The sequence below is a fragment of the Tubulanus polymorphus genome, chromosome 8 (genome assembly GCF_964204645.1).
Source record: "Tubulanus polymorphus chromosome 8, tnTubPoly1.2, whole genome shotgun sequence".
In the NCBI taxonomy this organism is placed as follows: Eukaryota; Metazoa; Nemertea; class Palaeonemertea; order Tubulaniformes; family Tubulanidae; genus Tubulanus; species Tubulanus polymorphus.
In genome coordinates this window covers 8865773-8883051 of record NC_134032.1, presented here as the reverse complement: position 1 = coordinate 8883051, position 17279 = coordinate 8865773, and the positions used below count along the sequence as shown (strand labels likewise).

The 17279-nt window shown below is 40.5% G+C and overlaps 1 protein-coding gene across 1 annotated transcript; it reads right to left on the bottom strand.

Moving 5' to 3' along the window:
* Positions 1-3: 3 nt before the first annotated feature.
* On the bottom strand, positions 4-14986 carry LOC141910334 (uncharacterized; the record flags this gene model as incomplete). Its single annotated transcript, XM_074801068.1, has 9 exons — positions 14915-14986; positions 9667-10588; positions 8812-8892; positions 8105-8285; positions 7368-7525; positions 1816-1920; positions 1052-1229; positions 605-765; positions 4-509 (listed from the first exon to the last, which is right to left on the bottom strand). Coding segments are annotated over exons 1-9 (2364 nt in total), but the record flags the coding sequence as incomplete, so codon positions are not given.
* Positions 14987-17279: the final 2293 nt, after the last annotated feature.

The window sequence follows — 17279 nt, the reverse complement described above, 5'->3', positions numbered from 1 at the left end:
AGGCGCCATCGTTGTTGGGCTTGCAGTAGTGGGCGCCATCGTTGTTGGGCTTGCAGTAGTAGGCATCATCGTTGTTGGGCTTGCAGTAGTGGATACCATCGTTGTTGGGCTTGCAGTAGTGGGCACCATCGTTGTTGGGCTTGCAGTAGTAGGCGCCATCGTTCTGGGGCTTGCAGTAGTGGATGCCATCGTTGTTGGGCTTGCAGTAGTGGATACCATCGTTGTTGGGCCTGCAGTAGTGGGCGCCATCGTTGTTGGGCTTGCAGTAGTGGATACCATCGTTGTTGGGCCTGCAGTAGTGGGCGCCATCGTTGTTGGGCTTGCAGTAGTGGATACCATCGTTGAGGCGCTTGCAAATGTGGGTTTCGTTGTTGGACTTGCAGTAGTGGGCACCATCTTTGTTGAGCTTGCAGTTGAGAGGCTTGCAGTTGTGGGCACCATCGTTGTGGGGCTTGCAGTTGTCGATCCCAATGTAATGGGTTTTGCAGTTGAGATTTTTTGAGTAGTGGCTATATAAAAAGAAACCGCCGTTTAAGGTTTTAATAACGAATATGCAAACACCGGTGATGAAGTGATGCGTTGTATATTCAAATGTGTCGCCTACCTGTTACAGTTATCCGTTCAGAAATACCGGTACAGTGGGCAGAGTTGACATGGACACAGTAGTTATTAGCGGATATTCGAGTCGTAATTACGTGCCGAATTCGGGGGAGTGAAACGTTTAAATTAAATGTGGATTGAATTGTAGCGACGATACTTCCTGGGCTGAAACAGAAATTAGAAATATGCCTATGAATTGGAATGTTAATCAAGGGTAAGTAGAGGCTTTAACGGTTTCATTTAAGTACAAATATGGCTAGGTTTTGCTATAACTCTATCCCTTTTTGAAACCACACAATCGTTTATGTATTCTTGACTTAATGATTGAATATTTCTCCAGATGGCGTTCTAGTGCAGATATAATCATTTTTGTCAGCGCCGACAGGAACGTTCAAAATCTTGTTAGGGTATAATCTGACGATACATTTTGTGATCGATTTAAAATAATTACCGAAAGTTCACGATTACGGACGTGCCGTAATCTGAACCGAGGCTGGAATTTTTGAAAAGTGAATTGACATAATCCGTTAATATCTTCGACAGCATCTTAAACTCTGGTGAGTTCGAATTGGCAAGTTCCGGCCGCCACGTATCCAGTAGAGTCAAAACCAACTCGTAGACCTTAGAGCCTGGATATAGGAGACATAAAAGAAACGATTAGTTTTCGGAATTTATTGTAGATTATGCTTTGTGTACCTCATGCGGGAGCCGCATTAAGGTGAACATAGATGAATACCTTCGCGGGAAGTTGGTGTAATTAAGAATACCTCGATGACATCATCAATTGCTTGATATTCCATTCATCATTGACAATTAATTTAGAAAACGAAAGCTTGGTTGATGATTATAAAGGCAACCGCATAGTCAATTGATGATAATTCAAGTAATACTTGTTATCGTGGTCACATTACTGATTTCATAGGAGGATTTATGGCTGATTATCGTTCCAGGAATTGTCATTAAGAGCGATCTGGTGATTGAATATGTATATGAAAGCCGCTACCTCATCTGGGAGATTCTTATATAGCGAATTGGCTGATGTTCAAGTGGTATTTACATTTTCTTTCTCGAAGGAAGGGTCTTATACTAGTAATCTGAAGATGAAACTATGAGGAGCCGTACGGTGGGTTCTCTTATAGCAAAGAGAGTCATATGGGATTTCTGAGCAAAATATTTCTCCAGAAGAAGCCTTAAAGGAATGTTTGATATACGTACGTATTTTGCATTCGGCAATCAATGAAGAGCAAATGCTTGAATTATCGCAGATACGTGTTTCATCGATGCATTGACCATCACAATAGACATAGAGCTGCGGGCAAACTATAATACAACGAGATCACATTAGAAACTCGCTCAAAACATGATAACAGTCGCATAATGTCACGGGGGATTGAATACCAGACACGATTCTATCTACCATAACATCTACACTACATTAATGATGAAGGACTTACCAAAACTCGTTGATGCTAAACTGTCGGTGGTTGTTGTAATAGTATGGGAAGTGATAGAAATGTTGATAAATTGTGGCGTTTGGGCAGCGGTTGTGGTCGGAGTCTTTGTACCAGCAATTGAGGTGGTTTGAGCTGCAGTGGTGGTGTAGTATGGAGTGGTCGTTTGCGCTTCAGTGGATGTGGGGTATGGAGTTGTGGTTTGTGCTTCAGTGGATGTGGGGTATGGGGTGGTTGTTTGTGCTTCAGTGGATTGGTGTGGAGTGGTTGTTTGTGCTTCAGTGGATGTGTGGTATGGAGTGGTTGTTTGGGCTTCAGTAGATTGGTTTGGAGTGGTCGTTTGTGTTTCAGTGGATTGAGGGGTTGTTGGTGCTTCAGTGGATGTGGGGTATGGAGTGGTTGTTTTTGGTTCAGTGGATGTGGAGTATGGAGTGGTTGTTTGTGCTTCAGTGGATTGGTGATATGGAGTGGTTGTTTGTGCTTCAGTGGATGTGGGGTACGGAGTGGTTGTTTGTGCTACAGTGGAAGTGTGGTATGGAATGGTTTTGCGTGCCTCAGTGGATTGAGGGGTTGTTTGTGGTTCAGTGGATTGGTGATATGGAGTGGTTGTTTGTGCTTCAGTAGATGTGGGGTACGGAGTGGTTGTTTGTGCTACAGTGGAAGTGTGGTATGGAATGGTTGTGTGTGCCTCAGTGGATTGAGGGGTTGTTTGTGGTTCAGTGGATTGGTGATATGGAGTGGTTGTTTGTGCTTCAGTGGAAGTGTGGTATGGACTGGTTGTGTGTGCCTCAGTGGATTGAGGGGTTGTTTGTGGTTCAGTGGATTGGTGATATGGAGTGGTTGTTTGTGCTTCAGTGGAAGTGTGGTATGGAATGGTTGTGTGTGCCTCAGTGGATTGAGGGGTTGTTTGTGCTTCAGTGGATTGGTGATATGGAGTGGTTGTTTGTGCATCAGTGGATGTGGGGTATGAAGTGGTTGTTTGTGCATCAGTGGATTGAGGGGTTGTTTGCGCTTCAATTGATTGGTGGTATGGAGTGGTTGTTTGTGCTTCTGTGGATTGGTGATGTGGAGCGGTTGTTTGTGCTTCTGTGGATTGGTGATATGGAGTGGTTGTTTGTGCTTCAGTGGATTGGTGATATGAAGTGGTCGCTTGTACTTCAGTGGATTGGTGATATGGAGTGGTTGTTTGTGCTTCAGTGGATGTGGGGTATGAAGTGGTCGTTTGTGCTTCAGTGGATGGGTGGTATGGAGTGGTTGTTTGTGCTTCAGTGGATGTGGGGTATGAAGTGGTTGTTTGTGCTTCAGTGGATGGATGGTATGGAGTGGTTGTTTGTGCTTCAGTGGATGTGGGGTATGAAGTGGTTGTTTGTCGTTCAGTGGATTGGTGATATGGAGCGGTTGTTTGTGCTTCTGTGGATTGGTGATATGGAGTGGTTGTTTGTGCTTCAGTGGATTGGTGATATGGAGTGGTTGTTTGTGCTTCAGTGGATGTGGGGTATGGAGTGGTTGTTTGTGCTTCAGTGGATTGGTGATATGGAGTGGTTGTTTGTGCTTCAGTGAATTGGTGATATGGAGTGGTTGTTTGTGCTTCAGTGGATGTGGGGTATGGAGTGGTTGTTTGTGCTTCTGTGGATTGGTGATATGAAGTGGTTGTTTGTGCTTCAGTGGATTGGTGATATGGAGTGGTTGTTTGTGCTTCAGTGGAAGTGTGGTATGGAATGGTTGTGTGTGCCTCAGTGGATTGAGGGGTTGTTTGTGCTTCAGGGGATTGGTGATATGGAGTGGTTGTTTGTGCTTCAGTGGATTGGTGATATGGAGTGGATGTTTGTGCTTCAGTGGATGTGGGGTATGGAGTGGTGGTTTGTGCTTCAGTGGATGTGGGGTATGGAGTGGTTGTTTGTGCTTCTGTGGATTGGTGATATGGAGTGGATGTTTGTGCTTCAGTGGATGTGGGGTATGGAGTGGTGGTTTGTGCTTCAGTGGATGGGTGGTATGGAGTGGTTGTTTGTGCTTCAGTGGATTGGTGATATGGAGTGGTTGTTTGTGCTTCAGTGGATGTGGGGTATGAAGTGGTGGTTTGTGCATCAGTGGATTGAGGGGTTGTTTGTGCTTCAATTGATTGGTGGTATGGAGTGGTTGTTTGTGCTTCTGTGGATTGGTGATATGGAGTGGTTGTTTGTGCTTCAGTGGATGTGGGGTATGAAGTGGTTGTTTGTGCATCAGTGGATTGAGGGGTTGTTTGTGCTTCAATTGATTGGTAGTATGGAGTGGTTGTTTGTGCTTCTGTGGATTGGTGATATGGAGTGGTTGTTTGTGCTTCTGTGGATTGGTGATATGGAGTGGTTGTTTGTGCTTCAGTGGATTGGTGATATGAAGTGGTTGCTTGTACTTCAGTGGATTGGTGATATGGAGTGGTTGTTTGTGCTTCAGTGGATGTGGGGTATGAAGTGGTTGTTTGTGCTTCAGTGGATGGGTTGTATGGAGTGGTTGTTTGTGCTTCAGTGGATGTGGGGTATGAAGTGGTTGTTTGTGCTTCAGTGGATGGGTGGTATGGAGTGGTTGTTTGTGCTTCAGTGGATGTGGGGTATGAAGTGGTTGTTTGTGCTTCAGAGGATGTGGGGTATGAAGTGGTTGTTTGTGGTTCAGTGGATTGGTGATATGGAGCGGTTGTTTGTGCTTCTGTGGATTGGTGATATGGAGTGGTTGTTTGTGCTTCAGTGGATTGGTGATATGGAGTGGTTGTTTGTGCTTCAGTTGATTTGGGGTATGAAGTGGTGGTTTGTGCTTCAGTGGATTGAGGTGTTGTTTGTGGTTCAGTGGATGTTGGGTATGGATTGGTTGTTTGTGGTTCACTGGTTGTGGGGTATGTAGTGGTTGTTTGTGCTTCGGTGGATTTGTGATATGAAGTGGTTGTTTGTGCTTCAGTGGATGTGGGGTATGAAGTGGTTGTTTGTGCTTCAGTGGATGGGTGGTATGGAGTGGTTGTTTGTGCTTCAGTGGATTGGTGATATGAAGTGGTTGTTTGTCCTTCAGTGGGTTGGCGATATGGAGTGGTTGTTTGTGCTTCGGTGGATGTGTGGTATGAAATGGTTGTGTGTGCTTCAGTGGATTGAGGTGTTGTTTGTGGTTCAGTGGATGTGGGGTATGAAGTGGTTGTTTGTGCTTCAGTGGATGGGTGGTATGGAGTGGTTGTTTGTGCTTCAGTGGATTGGTGATATGGAGTGGTTGTTTGTGCTTCAGTGGATGTGGGGTATGAAGTGGTTGTTTGTGCTTCAGTGGATGGGTGGTATGGAGTGGTTGTTTGTGCTTCAGTGGATTGGTGATATGGAGTGGTTGTTTGTCCTTCAGTGGGTTGGCGATATGGAGTGGTTGTTTGTGCTTCGGTGGATGTGTGGTATGAAATGGTTGTGTGTGCTTCAGTGGATTGAGGGGTTGTTTGTGGTTCAGTGGATTTGGGGTATTGAGTGGTTGTTTGTGCTACAGTGGATCTGGGGTATGGAGCGGTTTTTTGTACTTTAGTGGATTGAGGGGTTGTTTGTGGTTCAGTGGATTGAAGGGTTGTTTGCGCTACAGTGGATGTGGGGTATGGAGTGGTTGTTTGTGCTACAGTGGATTGAGGGGTTGTTTGTGGTTCAGTGGATTGGTGATATGGAGTGGTTGTTTGTGCTTCAGAGGATGTGGGGTACGGAGTGGTTGTTTGTGCTACAGTAGAAGTGTGGTATGGAATGGTTGTGTGTGCCTCTGTGGATTGAGGGGTTGTTTGTGGTTCAGTGGATTGGTGATATGGAGTGGTTGTTTGTGGTTCAGTGGATTGGTGATATGGAGTGGTTGTTTGTGCTTCAGTGGATTGGTGATATGGAGTGGTTGTTTGTGCTACAGTGGAAGTGTGGTATGGAATGGTTGTGTGTGCTTCAGTGGATTGAGGTGTTGTTTGTGGTTCAGTGGATTTGGGGTATTGAGTGGTTGTTTTTGCTTCAGTAGATTGGTATAGCGGTGTTGTTTGTGCTACAGTGGATCTGGGGTATGGAGTGGTTTTTTGTGCTTTAGTGGATGTGGGGTACGGAGTGGTTGTTTGTGCTACAGTGGAAGTGTGGTATGGAATGGTTGTGTGTGCTTCAGTGGATTGAGGTGTTGTTTGTGGTTCAGTGGATTTGGGGTATTGAGTGGTTGTTTTTGCTTCAGTGGATTGGTATAGCGGTGTTGTTTGTGCTACAGTGGATCTGGGGTATGGAGTGGTTTTTTGTGCTTTAGTGGATTGAGGGGTTGTTTGTGGTTCAGTGGATGTGGGGTGTGTAGTGGATGTTTGTGGTTCAGTGGATGTGGGGTATGAAGTGTTTGTTTGTGCTTCAGTGAATTGAAGGGTTGTTTGTGCTACAGTGGATGTGAGGTATGAAGTGTTTGTTTGTGCTTCAGTGGATTGAAGGGTTGTTTGTGCTACAGTGGTTGTGTGGTATGGAGTTATTGTTTGACCTGCAGTTGTTGTTTGGGTTTCAGTGGTTGTTTGAGCAGCAGTGCTTGTAGTGGGGGTTTGGGCTGTAGTGATAGTTTGGGCTGCAGTAGTTGTTTGGGCTGCAGTTGTTCTTGTGGACTCAATGGTCCTATTGTTCTCAGGCGTTTTTAGGGCGTCGGTAGTTGTTCGGGTCAAAGAGGTTTTAGGGGCCTTGGTGGAGAGGGAAAAGTCGTTTCCAGTCGTCGTGGTGCTTTGTGTGGTAGTATCCGATGTTTCGTAGACTAAAATCATGCAACGTAACAGAAAAAAAAGAAAAACATGCTGAATGATAGCTTTCCCTACCACCAACCCTCAAGGGATGATTGATGCGTGCGTGCACTTCTAAAGTAAGATTATTCAGTTACAACAGAATTATAAAAAGTGAAGGTGCCGATTAAAGTGATAAATCAAATTGAGGAGAGCGCATTAAAGCAACAGGTATCAATCAGCAGCCTTAACTCAGAACCCCTTAGACATTCATTTTTGTTATCCTACAAATTTCCGCCACACTTCATGTGCATTGACTTCGAACTGAAGGCGAACTGCAATCATCAGGCATTACGTATTCCATCAGCACACTTTCAAAAAGTGATCGCCCACACCCAAACAGGGTTCGAGACATTACTAGCACCGTTTTAATTGCAAATGAACAACAAAAACCAAATATATACGGTGAAAGATTTTGCATTTACACTTTCAGAAAGTCAATTTCTGAAATTGGTGAGAGCTGCTGATTGTCTTAGAGGTTCGTTCGAGGCCTTAGAAACATTTAAGGAGTTTGCGAATACGCCACACATTCAACCCAGAAAAAGGATTTAAAAATTTACCTTGTATATTCATAGGGAACTTGATGGCTATACTGCGGGAATTGTCGACGGTCACGTTTTCCAGTGTTGAGTCGTTACGTCGGAGCAAATTTTCTAAGGTCGATTTACCGACAAAGTCGTTAAAACGCGTGATCGCATCTGCTATAACGCTGCCATTCCTAAAATGAGTGAAATAGCATCTTAAAACCTGTAAAGTTCATTTTTATCCGTCAAAACTAGGGACCCGGAGTCAACCAGTTGATTTACCATAAATTTTTGGTTTTCAAAACACGTTCGCTGCCGCCATGTTTTTTTTTCTCTACGTTGCTACTACGAGTTATCCCGTAGTTGGCAACAGAGCTATTAAGCCATTGATCGGAATTGAACAATGAGCATTTAGAATGAAACGTAGTTCTTTCACACTAGGAACAGTCGTTCAAAGTACCAGAGTGCAAATATCTGACGAGATAACACGTAGTGGCAATGACGAAGGAACCGGAACTACGAGATAACTCGTAGTCAACAACGAATGTGTAAAGATGACATCTTAGAAACTAACGGAGGGCGTAGGCCGACTTGCGACGCTTTTTTTTTGTTTCAACCAGAGTCGCAGAGGATCCCAAAGCATGGCTGGCTGTCGCAAAGGTGCTAAGGGCCTTGTTGCTTGACGTGTTTCAGCGTCTCGACATGTTGTATTCGTCGTAAGATTTAATTTTGTCTTCATGATTCTACAGAATTTCATAGATTTTGGTTTTTACCTGAATCCTGCAACTCGTGTTGAATTATACAATACTGAGAGTGATGTATTATAAAAAGCATAGTTGAAATAGTTGATCACAGCAGTTGACAGATTCTGATATTCTATAGTTTGACTGTTCGCTAACGCAGTTGAGTATTCTGTTTGCAATGTCAATTCTATGAGATATGTTTTCGAATAAACTACAATCACAAACAGAAGGAAACATTAGTAAACGAATAAATCGATGAATAGATCTGCGAATAGCATTGATGCATTAATTAATGATTCGTCGAAGAATTGATCGATGGACAAAAGTTATATCGCATCTCGCGAAAGAATGAACCAGTCGAAAATACTCGCACAATTTGCGGACTTGTTGATGATTCGCTAAAACTTGTATTTTTTGCTAATTGTTTTACTAGTTTTCCACAAATTCGGGTAATATATCGCTGGGAAAATTTGTGTCAAAAAGCTTTTCACTTTTTAACACATCCGAATAAAGGCCTACAGATAGAATAACACAGTAAATGTTTGGAAACGGGGAACCAGTTTCACGAAAAAAAGTTTAACTAGGTTGCTATTGGCGAATTCATGTTTTCAATAAGGACGACAAGTAATACTTCATAAACTGATTTATTAAGTGCGACCCAGTTGATTGGCACCTTGGAGTAATCATTTGTAGTTTTGCTTAGCCTAGTGAAATTACTTTAAGGGAGGAGAACTTACCGTCTATTATAGGACTAGTCGTAGATAATACAGGACTGGGAGATGTTGCATCTTCACTGGTGAACAATGCAGATCCGTACACTAGAAACAGATTAGAAAAGGTTTCATAGCATAAGGTCAGGAAAGAATGGGTGGTGTTCCACGGTTGATGTTTAAGGTCAGGAAAGAATGGGTGGTGTTCCACGGTTGGTGTTTAAGGTCAGGAAAGAATGGGTGGTGTTCCACGGTTGATGTTTAAGGTCATTAAAGAAGAATGGGTGATGTTCCACGGTTGATGTTTAAGGTCAGGAAAGAATGGGTGGTGTTCCACGGTTGATGTTTATGGTCAGGAAAGAACGGGTGATGTTCCACGGTTGGTGGTCCAAATCAAAATCCAATTTTTGCTACGGATCTCCGGAGTCTTAAAAAAGGGCACAAGCTGGCCTACAAAAAATCAAAATAGTGAACGTTCTGCAAAAAAGGGTATGAGGGTATTCTTAATATCGATATGAAACTGCTTATATCCCTTTTTACCTGATTTGCTTAAGAAGATTTGGCTAAACCCTCTGACCCCTGGAACCGTTCGATGGAATTCCAGTTGTCAGAACTGGTAAAAACTTGGCGCTATCCTCAAAAGAAGATGGCTGTTGAGCGCAAATCAAGTGGTTTGGTACATCTCAGATGCCACGCTCGGGTGGGATAGGTATACAAATTGCTTTATTAAAAGTGAACCAGTTATTTCCCTGTATTATTAGTGGAGTCAAAATGCACCAAAGTTTGATTAACAGAAAAGCCAACTGTAACGCCATCTGGTGGTTGGATGTTATATGAGTTTGTTCTAATTTTGAACCCGCGCGCTGATGAGGAAATACTTACTACTAAAGTATATCGCGCATGCATACGCCACGAGCACCAGAATGAAAGTAATTATCGCGAACGGAATTAAGCATTTTAAACTTCCGCAACAACCGTCCGCTTCGGTCTCGTAGTCGGCGAGATTCTCGCGTTTACTCGAACTGGACTCGTCCGTTTTCGGTGGAATACTGGTCGCGATCGTTGCAGACGTCGACGATTCGTGATTCGGCGAATTCTCCTCGCCGGATTCTGGTGTGACGTCACTGTCAACAACACTATCCAACGACGCGGCCGGATTGATATACGCATAATCGCTATTGGTCGTTTCGCCGATGACGTCATCATTGAGAGCGTCCAATGAGGTAGCAGGTTGCTGGTGAGACAGGTCGGACGGAACAACCACCACGTGGCGTAAAGAAATGGTTTTATCCGGTTCGTGGTCCGAATCGTCATCGAACCGGACACTGCTGGGGGTCCGTTCAATTTGAACGGAAGTGACGCATTGTCCTTGGTCAGTTCGAGATTCGGGCACCGAATCGGCCGCGTATGAGTAATCTTCGGATATGTCGTCGGACACGGCCGCGTCCGAGTTATCGGCCGCGATGGCAGCATCCAAATAGTCTAAACCCTCCTCGCTGTTTGAGTAGGCTGTATTTAGGTACCCCTGGTTAGGTTCGAACCTTCTCGTCGATTCTGGTTCATCCTGCGTGTATGCAGAATTTGTGTGCGCACCATCAGCGGTGACATCTACAGGCGATTCCCTTTGCGTACATACTTCCGGTTCGGCATGGCTGACCGGATGTTCGTCAATATTATGGCGATTAGCGTCATCTATACTTTCGTAATAATTGGGTTCTATATTTTCGTAATAATTGGGTCCATCACGTGGTTGAGGGCTGGGCAATTCATCTGAGGTGTAGTGGAAACTCCCCTGATTGCCTACCTGAAATTAGAATGAAATTATATTTGATAGGTGCCATGTCAACTATACTGGCACGTTCCACTTCGTCTTCAAAACCTAACACTTTAGTAGACCTCTATACTTACTAGAAAGTATCAGATTTTTCAAAGCTCTTGCTTACGTATAGTTCATTTTCAATCTCTTTGACTTCGTTAATCAGTTATTTATAATTAATTCACTCTACAGCAAAAACCAGTTTATTTTCACAATTACTTTTGATCTACAAGTCAATGGAGTTTGACTCTCAAGTCGAATCTTACGCACAATTGTGGAATCTTGCCCCGATTTCATAATATATATTTTTTTTTACAAATGACCGATTGAAATTTTGACTTGAAATTTAGTTGGAGACATTTTTTCACTTGTATGCTCTTGGTCTATTGAAGAAAGCTCTGTTCAGAAATGTCGATTATGAATGTTCGCTATTCCGACTCGCAACTGGCATTTCTTTTACTGTGTAATAGATATGATTTTCTAATACGATAAAATTCCACGCACCTGTGGCCCTTGATATTTCCTGGGTTTTTGAAACTCCTTGTTTAGTCTGTCGGTGTTTATTTGACCTATAGGAAGTAAATTCTCCAACTTGGCATTTCCCAATAAACAGCGGCCGTAGGTATTTGTTTGAATACATAATTTGAAGGGTTTGAAAGACGACTAACAACTTCAGCTACGAACTTTTAGATTTGTAACAATACAGTAATCAATTGATTATTTTGAATTTACTATTGCTTTTGAATTTTTATTCATTCATAAAGAACATGAATATGAATATGAATTTACTGTCATTTCTATGTTAATATCATTTGATTCTTCAAAAGAAATATTCAAGAAACGATGAAATTATCCTTAGTCGAGGTAACAGAATGATTATCTATCTTTTATTGGATGTTCGTTCTTTGTTCGCATCATACCAATTTTTTTAAGTGATAAATGAATGAATCGATTGTAATAATTGATTATAATGTTAGAAGTATGTATTGAAGGATTTTAACTTGTGGGTTCCAAGTCATTCATCTTGGGTTGGGCTTAATTAGATATTTAAATCGCCTAATTAGACTGATATGAAATATTAGACTCGAGGCGTGGCTTAAGCTTAAGTCGTCTCTCTGGAACAGAAAAAAGGTCTGGTATAGATGCTTAGGCAATTTTTGGGCTTAACGTCTCGACTGACTTAAGAACCGGCACCTGAGGTCAGTTTTCCCAAAATCAGTTAAAGAAAAGTTGTACCACACTGTTATTTCAATGATCAAAGAACCAGTAATGAACTCGAATCCTCGTTTGAGCAACCGTGAAAAATATCACGAAAACGACAATATTTGCATCCTCCGGCTAACTTAAACTAACTTTTTGGAAACTGAATCCCACGGCATTACTTTTGAATAAGCCGATCAGTATGGTGGCTGATTCGGGCCATGTAATAAAAAAATCACAAACGTTACAAATGTTTTTTTGCGGACGCTTAAAAGTCGTTTTGTTGCGAGATAAAACGACTTTTTCTTGTTTTAACGCGGTAATTTTTCGTTTTAACGTGGTAATTTTCGTTTTATTGCGCGATAAAACGACTTTTAGGCGTCCGTAAAAAAAATTTGCACCATTTGTGATTTTTTTACATGGCCCGAATCAGCCACCATAGATCAGAATTTAAAAACAAGCGGCGTTTTATAATTTGACCACGCCCGGGGCCTAAAAACCGGCTCTTCCTTACATCCATAATAGAATACCGTTCCTTTAACTGAAAATAACCACATTACTTTCGTTGAACAAACTTCGCATTCTTCAGGAGTGATTTCCATGAATTGAATAAAGGCTCGTAAATACCTATGAACGCTCGAGCAAATTGAAATAGAAAGTAAAATGTTTCGGTAAAAATACTCGCGTAAAATTCAGGTCAGTTTTTAGTTTTTTATGCGTATACCCCATTTCAATTGTTTTCTCAAAAGTGACTTCTACACGCGCGTGTTAAGTATATTTTCGGCTGTTACTTGTTTTCGAGGTGAACTTCGAGGTGTCACTGAAGGAGTCACGGTTTTGATAATGACGCATCGATCGTTGGTCGTGTCACGAAAATACCATCGAAATGTATTTCTATGGAAGATACGACATCAAGCTGTACAACCTCTGGATCGATTGGTCTAGTTCCATTGGTCTACTGGTTAGCACGCTCGCGCTTTCCGCGTAATCTTACGGTCGCACGCTATGGAAACGAAGATTTTTCCATGAAAAAATCTTTACCGGAGTATCCTGCACAAAAATTCAGGCACAGGAAAGAAAAGTGATACGAATCGAACCCAAAACCTATGTCCGTTTTCGTTCGTCGCTAATAGCAGCTGCTATCTAATATACATAGCGCATTTTGCATTGTGTGATACAAACCAGCCCCATCACTAGGCCTATTTGGGACTAATATCGAGGGAATTATCCAAGCTAAGCGACTTGAATTACATTATTTTATTATATTATCTTGTTGTAATTTTCTAGTGTAATTTAATTCGTGAATAAAGAAAGAAAGAAAGAAAGAAAGGGGATGCTCTAGCATCCCAAGCAGCGAATTTTTTTTTCACACCAGGTTGGTCCTTTTTGCGCAACCCCGCCTAATTTCCGGCTTTTTGAATCGTAGTTTCTGTATCTAAAATGATCCAGAGGGTTAGAGTATTATCTTATGAGCGTCCAAATAAGGGGGGATGTAGGAATAGGCTATGCGTTATACGGGTAGTTAAGTGTAAGGTACGGAAGCGTCCTAGGGACACCATTTATGAATGATAAGATTTTCATTTTTAGTTGAGATATATCTCAACATAAATATTATTCACGATTATATCATTCACGATTAATAAAAAGGTTTCCTGATTTTATGTCGAGTTACTATCTCGACATGAATTCATTTAGGATTAATAAAAAAAAATTGATAAAGCAATATAAGATTTGAAAAAAATTCGAGCGGGTTCGCGCATGCGCACAGGACCTAGTGTGAAAATAAGTTCGCCCCCAAGCACCCTTTGGATCCAACGTCAGTCTGCAAACGAGAAAACAAAACAGAAATCTGTTGCACGTCATCAAAAAAATGCAGTGCAACTTCTATTCCTGGCGAATATTACTGAACTAAGTATTCAACACGCGTGACCCGAACGTTCGTCCGTTGTTTTGCGACTATACGCGCTGTCCGATAGGTCACGGTTTCAAGGTCATGCGTGGATTCAATAAAAACCGTATACAATAATTCTGATCATAAAACTATTATAGCGACGGAGCATATATATATAAATATATATATATATATATATATATATATATATATATATATATATATATATATATATATATATATATATATATATATATATATATATATATATATATATATATATATATATATATATATATATATATATATATATATATATATATATATATATATATATATATATATATATATATATATATATATATATATATATATATATATATATATATATATATATATATATATATATATATATATATATATATATATATATGTATATATATATATATATATATATATATATATAAACATGTATTCGATACATATATAGACATATGATTATACAAACTACGTAGAATCAAGTTAACAGTAAAACACTTCTCGAGGGGTTGAGTGTAGGACAGAAATCAAAATCATATCAATCATAATTCTTTAGATAAGAGGCACGGAAAAAAGCTAATTGAAATGTCCTTTTCTTTTGTGTGTGTACATAGCCGTCAACTATATCTGTGTAGCCTACAGTCACGTGAATATTTCTTCGACTCGATAATTCTTTTACCCAATCGCACGTTTTAATATATATATATGGAATACGTCCAGATGAGTCTGCCGCTGTGAATTTGAATTCAGTTCGTCAAATATTGTATTATACATGTGTATTAAATCACTGTGCATTAGATCATAACCCCAGCAGGCTTGGGTTCAGGGGGACATGTGAGATGAGTGACGAGTTCTTCGAAATTAACCCCTGGGTCCGCTCCTAATTGTGACTAGAAAACCAGAAATGATTTTTTGACTGCAAAAGCGGGGCCTGAGTCAAATTAAACCTGCACAACTGTGGAATTGGACCCAGTATCTAAAAAAACCCACTCAACCATAGTCGGATTAACCCACAAACATAACGAAAGTGGTTCATAGATCAAAATAGAACCCGCACAGCTGTCCTGGGACTTATTCCAGAGTGAAATAAATCCCCAAAACATAATGAAATCGGTTCAAGGATGAAATAAATCTGCACAAATGTGGAACAAGGTCCAACATCTTCTGGCTCCGTTCTATCTTACCTCTGATACATCTTCAGTATTCACTCTATGCTTAGATAGATCAAACCGGTTCGGTAGAACGCCGCGAGGCATCTCCTAGTTTTCAATGCGTTGTTTATCGAAAAATCCCGGCTATTTTTTTCTAAATATCCTTAGAATCCAAATATATTTCGGACGGCGTTAAACTTATAAAACGAGCATTTTTTCTATTCGCATACGAAAACTGCTCATTTACAAACGGATAACATAGTCGGATTCCCTGGCGGCTGGAACAGCGCTAATTAGCCGCAATAACAATTATCCCTTACTAATTGTAACATCCCAATTATCTCCAAATACATATACGGCAGACACGATCCTGCTGGCGTTTTATATGTATAGCAATATATTTCCTTCTTTTTAAAAACAGTTAAGAGCCACACAGTAAGAACACGAACAGGGACCGCCCGCGCGACTGTCACTCGGCCAACGTCTAATACAGCACACACGCTGTGTCTCACCGACCCGTTTAAGACAAATACCGGTACTTTCAACGTGTAGAACACAGTGTTCACGTAGTAGAAGTGTCACTGTCAAGTATTTGAATATTGTTTGAATTCCGGGTATTAGCTTTAATGCGTTTCACTCCTGTTTCCGATTTGACGCCTTCTGATTTTTAGATATGAACGATCAATTGATTATAGCTCAAAAAAAAATCATCAAAAGCCAATTTTCGCTTATTATTTTTGTCAGTGCTTTTGCGCCTAGGTTCTGGCACTAAGTTGATTTATTTTCAATAAGAAATTCTAATAATATGTCCTACTGTTTGTAGTTCATTTTGAATTATGAATGTCTTAGGTGAAGTCCTTGAATACATAGAGTGAAATAAGGATGATCGGCTTATGAAAGTGTGCTGAAGAAATGTCTAATGTCTGGTGTTTTAGTTCATTTTCAATTAAAAAGAAATGTCCGAGGTGAAATATCGCGGACGATCACGTATGCTGACAGAATATAAATTGTCTAGTAGCTGGTATTTGCTTTTAACTTTCGATCGAAAAACAGTTAAGTGTGGACGATCAACTTTTTGAGAGTATTCTGATAAGATAACTAATGACGTCTGGCTTCTGTAGTTCATTTTCGATCAGGTAATAAGGTGGCGAATTCCTGAAGATCACGTAAAGAGTGGACGATCACCTTTTTTTAGAAATATGCTGAGTCTGGTGCTATCAAAAACGTCCGAGGTGAAGATCAGAACGCGTATGTGAAGTGTGAACGATCACAAATTGGGAGGAATAGGGGTAAAGTAGCGAATATCTCAGGGGGTCAGTAAGCCAGTAAGATTATGAGCTAACTTTACCTGCACTTGAATATCGTCCTTCCTTTTCGGCATACTAACTCATCGAATACTCGTATATTTAAGTGCTCCTGAGGCCACTGAACAATTCGGCCGCGAGTAATCAGCGGAAATACCTGAAAATCTCCAACTCATAAATAGAAATATAAAACCTGAAGTAGTTTTCGAAAAAAAATTAGGTTACAATATTCCAAAAGAAAGCGATTACCCGATAGAATTGCGTCAATGGAGAATAATTATTTATGGGGTTTTTGTTCTGGTTCGTGATCCGTGGTTCGTTTCGCTGGAACTAGCTGATATTTGAATGAACGTAAAAAAAACTCAGACCATAAATGGAATATTCGTCGACTGTTCTATCCCTAATTCCGATCGTTGAGTAAAAAATTTGTGACTTTCTCAGATTTAGTCAATGAATTTTTGCTAGCTGACTAGCTTAATATGTGGCCTCAAAGCCCGCGTTCTTTCGAGAAAGTATATCCTTTCTATGGTGCAACAAGTTTTCCTTTGTTGAAAAATTGTTTTATAAATTGAAAAGTTGGTTATCAAAATCTTTATTTTGTAGTGAATTATTTATATCTGGCTTTAAAGCCAACATAATTTCCAGACAAAAAAGAGATATATCTTTTCTTTTAGGTTCCTCAATAGTTGAAACCAAACTCTTTTAAATCAAATTCTAGATTATTTCCAATCGAAACATTTCCCCTTTCTGTCAGAATCTAAAAAAGAAACAGAACCAAAATGTTGGCAAATTTTCTAATACGAATCACTTAATACAATCTAGAAATGGAGTCGAACTACGTATAATCTGTGTAGTTTTGCTAGTGATATATGTCATCCATCATCTTCGTTTGTATGTATATGACTATGTATTGTACAGGTTGAGATGTATTGTAACACTGGGATTGTCTTTTATAAGGCATACAAATAAAGCAACGTAAACCACAGCGAAGAAAAGTAACGCAAAAATTAGGTTTAAAAATGTAAAAGTAAATTAAAAAATCAAGAGTAAAAAAAAACTAATGTATAAAGGAAAAGTTGTTTAAAGTGTTAAGA